Below are 14,434 nucleotides of genomic sequence, written 5' to 3'. Positions count from 1 at the left end.
TACGAACATTATTTCAAACTACTTCAACTCCTACAGGCTGAACCACCGCTTTTGGGGAGATAACTGCTTACTAGTGTATGCACAGCATGTGTATCTGCAGCTACACATGCCATCGAACGGAAAATGTCACTTACCCAGTGTACATCTGTTCGTGGCATTAGTCGCTGCAGATTCACATGCGTCCACCCGCCTCCCCGGGAGCCTGTAGCCGTTTAGAAGTTGATCTTGAACATCTGTATATTTGTAAATATACTACTTTAAACTACATTATGTACATTACTCCATTGCATGGGCACTATTACTAGCATACACAACTCCTACCTCACCCTCTGCGGGGGGAAAACAATCTAAGATGGAGTCGACGCCCATGCGCAATGGAGCCGAAATGGGAGGAGTCCCTCGGTCTCGTGACTCGAAAAGACTTCTTCGAAGAAAAACAACTTGTAACACTCCGAGCCCAACACCAGATGGCGGGATGTGCACAGCATGTGAATCTGCAGCGACTAATGCCACAAACAGATGTACACTGGGTAAGTGACATTTTCCATACCAGGCTATTTATAACTAAGGTCTGAGCACCATTGGAAGCTGGTGTAGTGATTCAAGAATTTGTTTATTATGTCCTGTAGTTCAGCTATACACCACCATACGAGTAGCCGAGGCAATACAGCTCTAATGGAACCATTATCTGTTCGGAACTTCTCTGATAGAAAGTTGGAATTGGAAAACTGGCAACACGCTCAAGGAGCATTATAAACTTGTCAAAATTCTGAGTCATTCATATGTGAGATTAATGAAGACTGTGTGGGAGATGGAATATATGTCTTTTAAAGATTTGCTTTAAAGTATTGTTGGGCAACCCAATCTGCAGTGTCTCTGAGGTAGCCATCCAGACACTTGATATCTTCCAGCGACTGTCCCAAAAGATATAACAGGATGTTGGTCGATAGCATAGTGGTGTATAAATGTGCAATGGCACACTGAAGCTTTCCTAGTGTTTCGGTCTCTGTATACAGATGAAACAGTCAAAGCTATAAAATTGCTCCCTCAAGGAATGTATCTATGGCTTTCGGCCTGTAGTTGACCATATTGTGTCAATCATTAATATCATTGAATGAAGCAATGCATTCTAAAATTGGACAAGAAAATCCGATGCAGACCACCTGCTGTGCAGGAAGTATTTGAGCCCATCCATGGCTTTTCAACTAGACCTAAATGGAATGCCATCCCCATCCTTCCCGAGCAGTAACAAAGCACATTGAAGATGAGTCTGCTGTGTTGCCTTTCCCCTCTTGAGTAGTCCTAAATAGTTTCTTTTCTGGCTGATTAGGTGTATTAAGTATCAAATTAGAAATGGGGAAAAGTATAATCTCATTTTAGCTGTGCCTCCACACCACTCTGGTGCGGCTATTCATAAGTAGATGTGTTAGAAAAGTCTGCTCAACGTACCTCTGGTTCAGTCTAGGTACTTTTTTTAGATTTGTTCGTTAATGTAGAAATAAACCAGAAAGTTTGTAAACTGGAATTTTCCAAACACTTGATACATCGGCTGTTTAAGTTTGAAAAAGCATGTTTCTGAACCTCAGATTGATGGAAAGTGGAGTCAGGTTTGGACATCATCAAGTACCAGCTCCTGTTTTATGTAGAACTCCATCAACCTTGGAAGTCTGATTGGAGTAGAAAAAACTTCAAGAGGAAGAGCAGTCTACCAGAGGCTGAAGCAGGATGTTTTGGTGAGAGATCTATGTTTTGAGCTTTTCTCTTTTTTGTCTTTAGTAGCTACACCATTCATGATCTTTCATCTCTTGGATGTTGACAAGCTTTCCATTGAACTAGAGGTTGATAAATATAAAGAAGCTGAAGATGAGTCACTACTCATATTGTGTGGTGCCAAGGCTCGAGGGAATTGAGACCCACATTTGCTGCTGTTTCCAATACTGACACAAGGTGGTTCTGTACCACGCCTTGTGAAAGTTAAGACTGAGGGAGTTTTTTATTTTTAAGAGTGACTGATAGCGCATTCTATCACAATGTGGCAGATATCCAGTATGCTGTATTGGAATCATGGGCTATAATGCTATTTACATCAAAAAAAGATCTGACATGTTTGTGACAGAGTATCCAGTCGGCCAAACCCTAAATAATTCCTCAAGTAACACATTTCTAAATGGGAAAGGAGCCTCTTTATTTGTTCATCATCTTTGATGCTTTACATTCAGCAACTTCAGTTCACTTTGAGCCATTAGGGTGGTGACAACTTCCTCCACAGGTTGTGATTTACATTGTAGCATCACCTTTGAACTATAGACTGCCCCTTCTAGTTATAACTACCACTTTTTCAGCCCTACCTTCTCCTTTTCCAACACGTTCTTTTCTTTTTTTTCTCATCTTGCTTTTCCGTTGACCTTTCAAGCTTTCATGTTTATGCTATCTTCATGGGGTTTCGACACGTCTTCCTTGGCAAACAATCCCTTCTTTCACCATCCTTGTCATATCAATACTTATGTTATCCTTCTCTTTTCCACTCCATCAATACCTCTTTGGCTTTATAAAACCACTCACTCTGCCTCAAAAGCATTCTTATTTGGTTCTGGAATCAGTCTTCTGCAGGAGTGGATACTCGTTCAGGTCGTTCCTGGCACTGTATTCATATCTGATCATTTCTAACTTTGGTGCTATATAAGGATACTCCCTCAAGGCTTGAGTTACCATAATAATTTAACAGAGTAGCAGCTTAAGATATTCCAACTCAAGCAAAGAAAATCACAGAAGGAATGATGCATAGGATTGACATTAGGATTATGCTAGGAACTGTTTAATTTTTTGTGGATTCAAAAGATCAACCTATGAAACAGCTTGGCGCAGGCATGAGAAACCAACGTGTGGTCCATTTGGGTTGAATCAAATGCATGTCTTTTAGTTCGCAACCAAACCTATGGATGCAACTGTCAAAGTGCTTTCCTGATTGAGTTGTGGCAAATGGAAGGGGAACTGCAGATTGTGAATCCGGGCTATTTGGGGGTCCAAGCACAATAAAGTATTTCCATTGGCTAACAGAAGCTTTCTATGCACTGCAAGTATGTTGATTGGAGTATACTGTTCTCACATCTGTAACACATCCTTTCCATCCTGGAATTAGGCGGCAAATATCACCCTTCAAGCCTGAGAGTAGGAGCAGGCCTCTACATCATGCATCCCAGTTACCCTTTTTGCTTTTGGTTTACAGCCTCAGTTTCATATCTGTAAAAGTTTCGTCCCCAGCGATTTCACACATCAAGTACTACAGTCTGGCATAACTAGAAGCTAGGAATCCTCCTTTACTAAGGCTCTGAGCAGCCAAGGAGTGAACAGGGGAACTGAAAAGTGGTTGCTTGCCCTGGGAATATGACGCACATTCAAAGATTGAGGAAACAGTAGGACCAAGTAAATGACATTGGTTGGAGCACAACAAATAGAGAGTGGAGGAGCCGAGGGGGCACAAGAAGGTGGTGATTAATTATTCAATAGGCAAGAGATGGACAGCATAGATAGAATAGTAGATTATGGTGAGCAATAAATGGAATGCTGTTAGAGAGCTCTAAATGGAGCTCTAAATAGATGGAGCAACGGTAAGGAATGAATGGCTACTGGAATGGGACAGAGCTAAACGTGACAAGAAATGGAGGCTTGGATCGGTTCAGATGTACCAGGCAGACCGAGAGAAAATGGCATAGTTGAACAGTATCGGAGCAAGATGGTTAGAGGGACAGTATTGACGTCAAACGGAATTAACTTGTCAGCCTTCACACAAACAGAAAGGGAGTAATACTTGAGAACAGAAGGGAATAAATAGGTAGTTTGAGGAAGAAGAGCAGAGGAATAAACTGGAGAGAGAAGTGAGGACTGAGCAAAGAAGCATGGCACATAATTAGGAGCTGTGGTATTAGGATGGTAAGGAGACCTTTGAGCTAGAGGAGACAAAAGCAGGTGAAGGAAAACGAATGGAGGAGAGAATAAAAGACTTTCAGGAATGTTGCTGTGAGTGGGTTGAAGTAGGGAGATCGTTGTTCATGCTTCAGTACTGGTGCTGCAAGGAGAAGAGTAGATAGAAGGCGGGGATGAGACACTGAGCAGATAGGAGGAGATTAAGAAGAAAACCCATACAACACTGGCATAAAATTAGTTAGCAAGAAGCAGTTTTGATATATATTCTCTCCTCATTTTAAGAAACAAAATGGGAGGGAATGAGCAGCTGGGAGGATGTTGTATACCTGCTCTGATTCTCATGCTTGAAGGAGTTGGTGTTGCTGCTGAGCCTAGGTTGTCTGCACCAGACATATTGCGCCTCAAAGACCATACCAAAGGCTAAGGGGGGCTTCACGTCTGCCACCCCTGCTCTGTCCATCCCTCGGATAAACCCCTCCTATTTGTGCTGCCTGCCATCTCACTAGGTCATGAGCATGATTCACGCGCTAAACACGTGGGGGACGCCATGACTGAGAAGCACGGGCCAAGTAGCGGTGAGTACTTGTGAGAGTTTGCTTTGCTTTTAGAAATTAAGAGAGAGATGGTGGGGTTTCAGTGGCAGTGTGTGTCTGGTGTGTTGCAGAAGTGAATGTGTGTGAGAGCTAATAGGGAAATGAGGATGCCCTTTTGCATGCTTCTTTTTCTTTACTTGTATAGATGGCAGTTCCTACTCTTGTGTTAAAACTTGCTTTAAAGTTTTAAATCCAAGACCAGAATTAACGTTTTATAGAACAGACAAATGAGTACAGCTCTTATTATTCAGGAATGGCTTCCAAAAGTGGGCATGCTCGCCTTAAAATTCAGCAAGATTTGCACTACCACTTCAAGAGCATGAACACCCATGTGCTTATTTTTACAGGTGTTCCCAAAAGCTAAATTCTTGTACATATTGTAAAGCAAGAGCTTCTATCAGAGCACTCTTTGCATCTATTTTACAGTACAATTCCCACCAGCTGCGCTTTAGTATGCATTATACAGCAGGAGGTTGCATCCTTGTATCTCTTTTATGTCAGAAACTCCTAGGAGTCATTGCATCTGTTATTCAGTAGGTGTCCAAGTTAGCTGGAGTTTAGTTACTGTTTTCCATTTGGCGCACCCAAGACCTATGTCATTCCATTTGTTGCATAGCTGGAGTCTACAAGGCACGACGTACTCTAAGAAATTTACTTTATTGCAGGCGAGTGAATAAAGTATTGTGATCAAATAAAAAGAAAACAAAATAAAAATAAGCAAGTTGCATGAATCCTTTACCTGCATGATTATTATGGAGTAGGCGGCATCTTAGATATGATTCTGGGTGGAATTTTTAAATATTTGACCGGAATTTCTGCTAACTGGAAAACATCTACAGCTGTACTGTTTCTGGCCGTCTAGCAGGCTGTAACTGCTTAGTCCCCATGTTGCAGACTCTTTGATTATAGTGGTTAAAAATTCCAACTTGAGAGCATGAGGAATATTTTATACTCTTTCAGTGGATTGTGGCTGCTTTCTAGTGGGCTGCTCAATTTCTTTAACCCTAGTTTTTACAGCACCCACAGTGCAAGTTGTGTTCAAGTTTCTCCAGACTGGGTAATGTGATTAATGATGTTTTGTGGTTCTTGGCGGTTCTGCTTCTTAGGCTAACTTCCCTGCCATCTGTCAAATGAAAGCACCATAAAAACAACTGCTAACCCTTTTTATAGTGACTTTCTTTATGCCCAGGACAAGAATTTTACCTTATTAGGAAATAATCTTTGAAGTAGTTCATTCTGTACTATTCCTTTACCAGAGACCTCAATCAACGCTAAAAACTACAGTGAAAGCGGTTTACTGGAACCCAGTGTCTATAGTAATCTGGTACTCTCCCAGTTGCATATTAGGGTAATGGGTCTGTTCATCAGCCTGGTGCTGCAGTAGACTACCATGGGTTAATACAGCTCTGCTCACCAAATTAAGTCACTGCTTTAGATACACAAGAATATTATATACCGTGGTTACAGAAAACAGTGATTGTGCAGAGGGCCCAGAAGAGGAGAGCTGTCCTATAGGCACCATATCCGCTTTAAAATCATGACCCAAGTGGTGAGCATGCTTTGTGAGAATATACTAGTATCCAGTTCGTATGCTACCTCTGTTACTCTGTTGTGCTGTGATAGCATATGCCCCATTTCTGTGAAAGTTGAATAATCTATGTCTGCCTGTTATGCTGTGATACCATGCTACCAGTTTTTCTCCACTGTGCTGTAAAGGCATAGTGCCCACGTCTGCCCACTGAGCTGTGACACTATGGTGCATGTGTTTGCGTACTAAGATCGTGAGCACGGAGTGGGTGAAGTGTTTAGTGAGAGCGTAATGCTCATATATGCTCTCTGTGCAGAACGAGAAGAATGCCATGTAGTTTATTTTATTCATTGGAGTTGTGGCCAGATTCATTCTTCAAATCAGTGAATTAGGATGAAACAAGGTACTGGACGAAGGTACATAATAATGAATCTGTCAGTACTGTCTGTTTGCTTTAAATTTCTATGACCTGGTTTGTTGACTTTCTGCTTTGTGTCCAGGAAAGGAGGACGTGTTGGATATTGAACTCGACGCCTATATCCATGGCATCAGTGCCTTTGTGAAGCTAGCACAGAGTGAATACCAGCTCCTGGGCAGGATCATCCCAGAGCACCACCAGAAAAAAACCTTCGACTCCCTGATACAGGTTATGTACTCGCCATACACTTAGTTTTAGCATCATGGTCCTGGCAATGTTTACCCAGTGTTCTAGTCACATTTTACAGACTTTAAAATTCAGGTTTTAAAAAAAACAAAAAAACATAGCAGTATGTAAAACAGTTTCTCATTTAATTATTTAATGAAAGCCTTGTACATAATAACAAATGGAGGATGCCAGTGAGGAATAAGCGGGAAACAAATGTGCTCGGTGATCTTAGCAGTGCTATACACAAGTAACTGAATTGATAATTATGTATCAAGTACACAATATCACAGGTCTTTGAAATCAAATGAAACCATGATATGGGGTCTGTATTTATAGGTCAATATCGTTTTGATTCTGAATAGAATATATAATCATCAGGACTCTTAATATAGTGAGCCTGAGGTGAGCTGGAGAGTTTAGAAAGACACAGTGAGGAAAAGGAAATAAAGAAAAATCTAAACAAGCAACACAGTAGGTACATTACTTACGATATATACAAAAATGTGAATAGGCCCTTGGAAATGATTACAGGTTCAACTATGCTCGAAGGAATAGTGGCAATATTGGAACTACAGACTGAACATGGGGGCTTTCCTAAGAGAAGACTGATGAAGGCTGGTGGGGATGTGACCGATGGTAGAAGGAAGTTGTGATTGAGGAGCCCAGTAGTACCAATAACAGATAGTGATCATTCTCTCAGAGATAGGCACCTGTATCTGGGTCTCACCGGTGTATATCTGGGAGCAACCCATGCTACAATAGAAGGAACTGGAGAAGGCAGCCTAGTGGAATCACCTCAAAAAGCTATTTGGACCAAGATGGGCAGTAAGCGTTGTTACAGAGAAGAATGTGAGAGGTCCGTGAAAAAACATACTCTGGTGCGCCCCATGTTCCCCCTATAATTCTGAACTGTGTAAACCTGCAATCATACACAAGACTGCCTCTGTTATTTTCTTTGAAGAACTATAGTTTTGCTTTCGTTTGACTATGTACATTGGTTGAACTTTAGACTTCATTGTGAGTAAATGGAGCATTAACTCTGCTCCTACTGAAGTTGTGTTCATCACACAACAAATATGTAGATACTTTACTATTAGTGTCCAACAAGTTCTAACCCGTTTCACATCAGCCCTGTTTAATGCCACCGCACTTTAACCTCGATTGTAAATACTATTTGAATAAACTTCAAACATAATACTACTTATCTACAGTGCCATCTTTAAATCCATTGTATAGTACACTAGACGTCTCTGTTACTCTCCTACAAGAAAGACCAAATCCTCCTGTACGTAATTTGTCAGATTACATTAGATGCAGCCATTAATCTTTTAAATCTAACTTTAATTTCTCTCACATCCTACCCCTTCTTTTCTTTGAAAGCTTTCTAAGTTGATTGTGTGATGCATGTTGTTTTGCAGGAAGCCCTGGATAATCTAATGATAGAGGGAGAGAATATCGTACTAGCAGCTCGCAAAGCCATTGTCCGGCATGACTATTCAGCTGTGCTGACTATCTTCCCCATTCTACGGCACTTGAAGCAGATGAAGTCAGAATTCGATAAGGTTTTACAGGTATGTCTACCATATAAAGGCTGACTTTTGTTTTTACCACTGATCAGTGCACAATTGCTATTAAATGAGTTGACTGCAGGAGTGGGGATTCACAAATTCTTGCTTAATAAAATCTTCATGAGGGAACCAGAACACATCCCATCAATCTGCACCAGTATATCCTTGCTTCAGACATCCAAATTCAGCTGCGCTACAGCCTGGCTACCTCCATTTCAGTATTACTAAAGAAGATTATGATTTATTTGTGGTAAATCTAACCTCTCCTGGCAACCAACTCACAGACATCTGTTAACCACACTAAGGTTCCAACGTATGATCTGGAGAAACCCTGCTAGAGATCTTCAAGAGCTGGAATGCCACTGCCTTTCATTGTACCTGGCCAACCCTACAAATGCTAAGCTCCTTTTCTTTGTCTGATTGAGCCATCCAATTAAATCAATGGCTAGATGGGGGAATAAGGATCTGGAGGTCTTCATTTTCATTTGAACCATTGTGGATCACTGCAGAGTGAAGAGGGAAGTGCAGTTTTTAAATGTGAGCGGGGCTTTACAACTGGCATTGTTATAAAGAATGGCATCAGGATATAACACTGCTGTGCCATTTTAATGAAGGACTGAATGCCATCTTGCACATTGAGGTCACCCAAAGGAGTGAAAGTACATGAGGTGAAATGACGTTTCTCCAGTATTGAGGTATCTTTCATAGATTCACATGCTTGAATCATTCCCTGTCGTCGAAGTGGGAGCCCCACGGTACATAGAAAGCAGTAGAATAAAAGTTGTTTTGTTTTGCATTGTAGTCAGTGGTAAAATACATTCACTTTCATAGCTTATCAGCCCCATTAGAAAAGACCCAAAGTCCAGCCAGTCAGGTGGGACCACCCTCTAGAACCCTCAGCACAGAGGCTCAGTCTCTGAAATTTTCCAGCACAAGTGACTTTAAGATAGAGACAAAAGAGGTGAGACTCCATGGGGAGGAGGGTAGGTTGCATGTGAATCTATGAAAGATACCAATACTGGAGAACCACAGTTGCAGGTAAGTAACTTATCTTCTTCTCCAGTATTGGGGTATCTTTCATAGATTCACATGCTTGAATCAGAATAATCAGCAGTACAAAGAATATGTTAACATCTATAACTATGAACTTTGTTCTATACGTATTTTTATAAATACATACATAATTAAAAATACACACATATATATATATATATATATATATATATATATATATATATATATGTGTTCGATGGCATGTGTAGCTGCAGATACACATGCTGTGCACAGTCTGCCGTCTGGTGTTGGGCTCGGAGTGTTACAAGTTGTTTTTCTTTGAAGAAGTCTTTTCGAGCCACGAGACCGAGGGACTCCTCCCCTTTCGGTTCCATTGCGCATGGGCGTCGACTCCATCTTAGATTGGTTTTTTTTCCGCCATCGGGTTCGGACGTGTTCCTTTTCGCTCCGTGTTTCGGGTCGGAAAGTTAGTTAGAATCTCGGAAAAAATCGTCGGTATTGTTTCGTTCGGTATCGGGTTAGTTAGAACAAATCGACACCGAATCTTGAAGAGCTCCGGTGGCCCTTCGGGGTAATTTCGATCCCCCGTCGGGGCCTGGTCGGCCCGACCGCGTGCAACTTCAAGACTGATGGAACGGACCCCGTTCCGCTTCTGTCCTAAATGGCATCACAAATATCCGTATACGGATCAGCATCTGGTCTGTAACTTGTGCCTGTCCCCGGAGCACAAGGAGGATACGTGTGAAGCCTGTCGAGCGTTTCGGTCGAGGAAGACGCTCAGAGACCGAAGAGCCAGAAGATTGCAAATGGCGTCCACGCCGCCAGGACACCATCGGTTCGAGGACGAAGAGGAAGCGTTCTCCATCCACGAGTCGGATTCGGGGGAATCCGACGCCGAAGTCATAACAACCGTGAGTAAGACGTCGAAAATTAGGACTCACGAAAAGTCCACAAAAGCCCAGGGGACGCCACTGCCAACAGGCCATGGCTTAACCCAAAAACTAGGTGACCGAGCCAAGGCACCGAAAAAGGGCATGCTGGTGTCGAAGTCATCCGACTCCGGTCGTGATACCGCCACACAGCAACCTCGGAGCCGAGACACCGGCTCCGAGACAATTCGGCGCAGAGACAGCGGCACCGAAGATGTTCGGCACCGAGATACCACGCCGAAAGCAAAGAAATCTTCTTCGGAGCCTAAAAAGCCTACCGAAAAGGTTTCGGTACCGAAAAAAGCCTCGGAACCGAAAATTAGTTCCTATACAGAGGAACAAGGACTAAACACCCAATTGCATAGATTTGGTGAAGAGCTTCAAACTGTAGAAACTGACTACACTCAAAGGAGGCTTCACATCCAGGAAGACACAGGGAAGATAACCACTCTTCCCCCAATCAAGATGAAAATGAAACTTGTTTTCCAACAAGGGGACAAGCAACCACAAGCAAAGGTGGTAAAGAAAGTAACACCACCACCTTCTCCACCACAATCAACACATGCATCACCGGCGCAAACTCCACCACTAACGCACTCACCAGCTCATACCACAATGAGCCAGGATGATCCCGATGCATGGGACCTCTACGACGCCCCAGTGTCTGACAATAGTCCAGACTCATATCCAACTAAACCGTCACCACCTGAGGACAGTACATCACATGCACAGGTGGTCGCAAGGCCAGCCGAATTCCACAATGTCTCACTACATTCGTAACCTATTGAGGATGACTTTCTCTTTAACACCCTGTCCTCCACCCATAGCCAGTATCAAAGCCTTCCCATGCTCCCAGGAATGCTAAGGCACTCAAAACAAATATTTCATGAGCCAGTTAAAGGCACCTCCCACAGACCCAATATTTATTACATCACAACTAACACCGGACTCAGTAGTTGTGGGGGCAGCTCGTAAAAGAGCCAACTCTCAGACATCAGGCGACGCACCACCTCCAGACAAGGAGAGCCGCAAATTTGATGCAGCGGGAAAAAGAGTTGCAGCACAAGCAGCAAATCAGTGGCGTATCGCCAACTCGCAAGCACTCTTGGCAAGATACGACAGGGCTCATTGGGATGAAATGCAACATCTCATCGAACACCTTCCCAAGGAGTTCCAAAAAAGAGCGCAACAAGTGGTGGAAGAGGGACAAAGTATCTCGAACAATCAGATACGTTCTTCCATGGATACAGCCGATACAGCTGCAAGGACAATAAACACTGCAGTCACAATAAGGAGGCACGCTTGGCTGCGCACTTCTGGGTTCAAACCCGAAATCCAACAGGCTGTGCTCAATATGCCGTTTAATGAACAGCAATTGTTTGGGCCGGAGGTAGACACTGCCATTGAAAAACTAAAAAAGGACACCGATACAGCCAAAGCCATGGGCGCACTCTACTCCCCGCAGAGCAGAGGCACATTTCGGAAGACACCTTTTAGGGGAGGGTTTCGGGGTCAACCCACAGAAACCAACACTTCACAGACAAGACCACCTACCTACCAGGGTCAATATCAAAGGGGAGGTTTTCGGGGACAATATAGAGGAGGCCAATTCCCAAGAAGTCGGGGAAAATTTCAAGGTCCCAAAACCCCTCAAAATAAACAATGACTCACAAGTCACACAACCCCATCACACAACACCAGTGGGGGGAAGACTAAGCCAATTCTACGAATCTTGGGAAGAAATAACAACAGACACTTGGGTCTTAGCAATTATCCAACATGGCTATTGCATAGAATTTCACAAATTCCCTCCAAACGTCCCACCGAAAACACACAATATGTCAAAACAGCATATAGATCTTCTAGGACTAGGACTAGAAGTGCAAGCATTACTACAAAAGGACGCAATAGAATTAGTACCAAGCCTACAGAAAAACACAGGAGTTTACTCACTGTATTTTCTAATACCAAAGAAGGACAAAACTCTGAGACCAATACTAGATCTCAGAACACTAAATACCTACATCAAATCAGACCACTTTCACATGGTCACATTACAAGACGTTATCCCACTGCTCAAACAGCAAGACTACATGACAACATTAGACCTAAAGGATGCGTATTTCCACATACCGATACATCCTTCCCACAGGAAATACCTAAGGTTCGTATTCAAAGGAATACATTACCAATTCAAAGTGTTGCCATTCGGAATAACAACTGCGCCAAGAGTCTTTACAAAATGCCTGGCAGTAGTAGCTGCACATATCAGAAGGCAGCAGATACACGTGTTCCCTTACTTAGACGACTGGTTAATCGAGACCAACACGCTAACAAGGTGTTCACGTCACACAAAGTATGTCATACAGACCCTTCACAAGCTGGGTTTCTCCATCAACTATATAAAGTCACACCTTTTGCCGTGTCAAACACAGCAATACTTAAGAGCGACAATCAACACAACAGAAGGGATAGGCACTCCAAGTCCACAAAGGGTTCAAACATTTCACAAGGTGATACAGGCCATGTATCCAACACAAAAGATACAAGCAAAAATGGTATTAAAACTCCTAGGCATGATGTCTTCATGCATAGCCATTGTCCCAAACGCAAGATTGCACATGCGGCCCTTACAACAATGCCTAGCATCACAATGGTCACATGCACAGGGTCAACTTCTAGATCTGGCGTTGATAGACCGCCAAACATACATCTCGCTTCTATGGTGGAACAGTACAAATTTAAACAAAGGGCGGCCTTTCCAAGACCCAGTGCCACAATACGTCATAACAACGGATGCTTCCATGACAGGGTGGGGAGCACACCTCAATCAATACAGCATCCAAGGACAATGGGACATACATCAAAGGAAGTTTCACATAAATCACTTAGAACTGTTAGCAGTATTTCTAGCGTTGAAAGCATTTCAACCCATGATAACCCACAAATACATTCTTGTCAAAACAGACAACATGACAACAATGTATTATTTAAACAAACAGGGGGGGACAAACTCGACACAGTTGTGTCTCCTAACACAAAAAATATGGCATTGGGCAATTCACAACCACATTCGCCTAATAGCACAATTTATTCCAGGGATCCAGAAACAGCTAGCAGACAATCTCTCTCGGGATCACCAACAAGTCCACGAATGGGAAATTCACCCCCAAATACTGAACACTTACTTTCAAATTTGGGGAACACCTCAAATAGATCTATTTGCAACAAAAGAAAACGCAAAATGCCAAAACTTCGCATCCAGGTTCCCACACCATCAATCCCAAGGCAATGCTCTATGGATGAATTGGTCAGGGATATTTGCGTACGCTTTTCCCCCTCTCCCTCTCCTTCCATATCTAGTAAACAGATTGAGTCAAAACAAACTCAAACTCATACTAATAGCACCAACATGGGCAAGACAACCTTGGTATACAACACTACTAGACCTGTCAGTAGTACTTCATGTCAAGCTACCCAACAGACCAGATCTGTTAACACAACACAAACAACAGATCAGGCATCCAAACCCAGCATCGCTGAATCTAGCAATTTGGCTCCTGAAATCCTAGAATTTGGACACTTAGACCTCACACAAGAGTGTATGGAGGTCATAAAACAAGCTAGAAAACCTTCCACTAGACACTGCTATGCAAATAAATGGGAAAGATTTGTTTGTTACTGCCATAATAATCATATTCAACCATTGCACGCATCTCCAAAAGATGTAGTAGGATATTTACTACATTTGCAAAAATCAAATCTAGCTTTCTCTTCCATAAAGATACATCTCACCGCAATATCTGCTTACCTGCAGATTACTCATTCAACTTCCCTATTTAGAATACCTGTCATTAAAGCATTTATGGAAGGCCTAAAGAGAATTATACCACCAAGGACACCACCTGTTCCTTCATGGAACCTCAACATTGTCTTAACAAGGCTCATGGGTCCACCTTTCGAACCCATGCATTCTTGTGAAATGCAATACTTAACGTGGAAAGTTGCATTTCTCATTGCCATCACATCTCTAAGAAGAGTGAGTGAGATTCAGGCATTTACCATACAAGAACCATTTATTCAAATACACAAGACTAAGGTAGTTCTAAGAACAAATCCAAAATTCTTACCAAAGGTTATCTCACCGTTCCACTTAAATCAAACAGTAGAATTACCAGTGTTCTTCCCACAGCCAGATTCGGTAGCTGAAAGAGCACTACATACATTAGACA

At 42.5% G+C, this 14,434-nt stretch overlaps 1 protein-coding gene across 6 annotated transcripts in view; it reads left to right on the top strand.

Moving 5' to 3' along the window:
- EXOC7 (exocyst complex component 7) overlaps positions 1-14,434 on the top strand; it is a 319,087-nt gene that overhangs the window by 120,152 nt on the left and 184,501 nt on the right. For 3 of the 6 annotated variants that reach the window (XM_069200212.1, XM_069200210.1, XM_069200209.1), the window contains 3 exons: positions 4,431-4,499; positions 6,546-6,691; positions 8,110-8,262. In XM_069200212.1, coding sequence (XP_069056313.1) covers positions 4,431-4,499; positions 6,546-6,691; positions 8,110-8,262 — 368 coding nt within the window. The remainder of the gene's footprint in view (positions 1-4,430; positions 4,500-6,545; positions 6,692-8,109; positions 8,263-14,434) is intronic. The other 3 variants (XM_069200208.1, XM_069200211.1, XM_069200207.1) reach the window with 1 other exon arrangement.

This window comes from Pleurodeles waltl, chromosome 7, assembly GCF_031143425.1.
Source record: "Pleurodeles waltl isolate 20211129_DDA chromosome 7, aPleWal1.hap1.20221129, whole genome shotgun sequence".
NCBI classification, from domain to species: Eukaryota; Metazoa; Chordata; class Amphibia; order Caudata; family Salamandridae; genus Pleurodeles; species Pleurodeles waltl.
The sequence above is the reverse complement of the archived record's forward strand: the minus strand, read 5'-3'. Positions and strand labels throughout refer to the sequence as shown.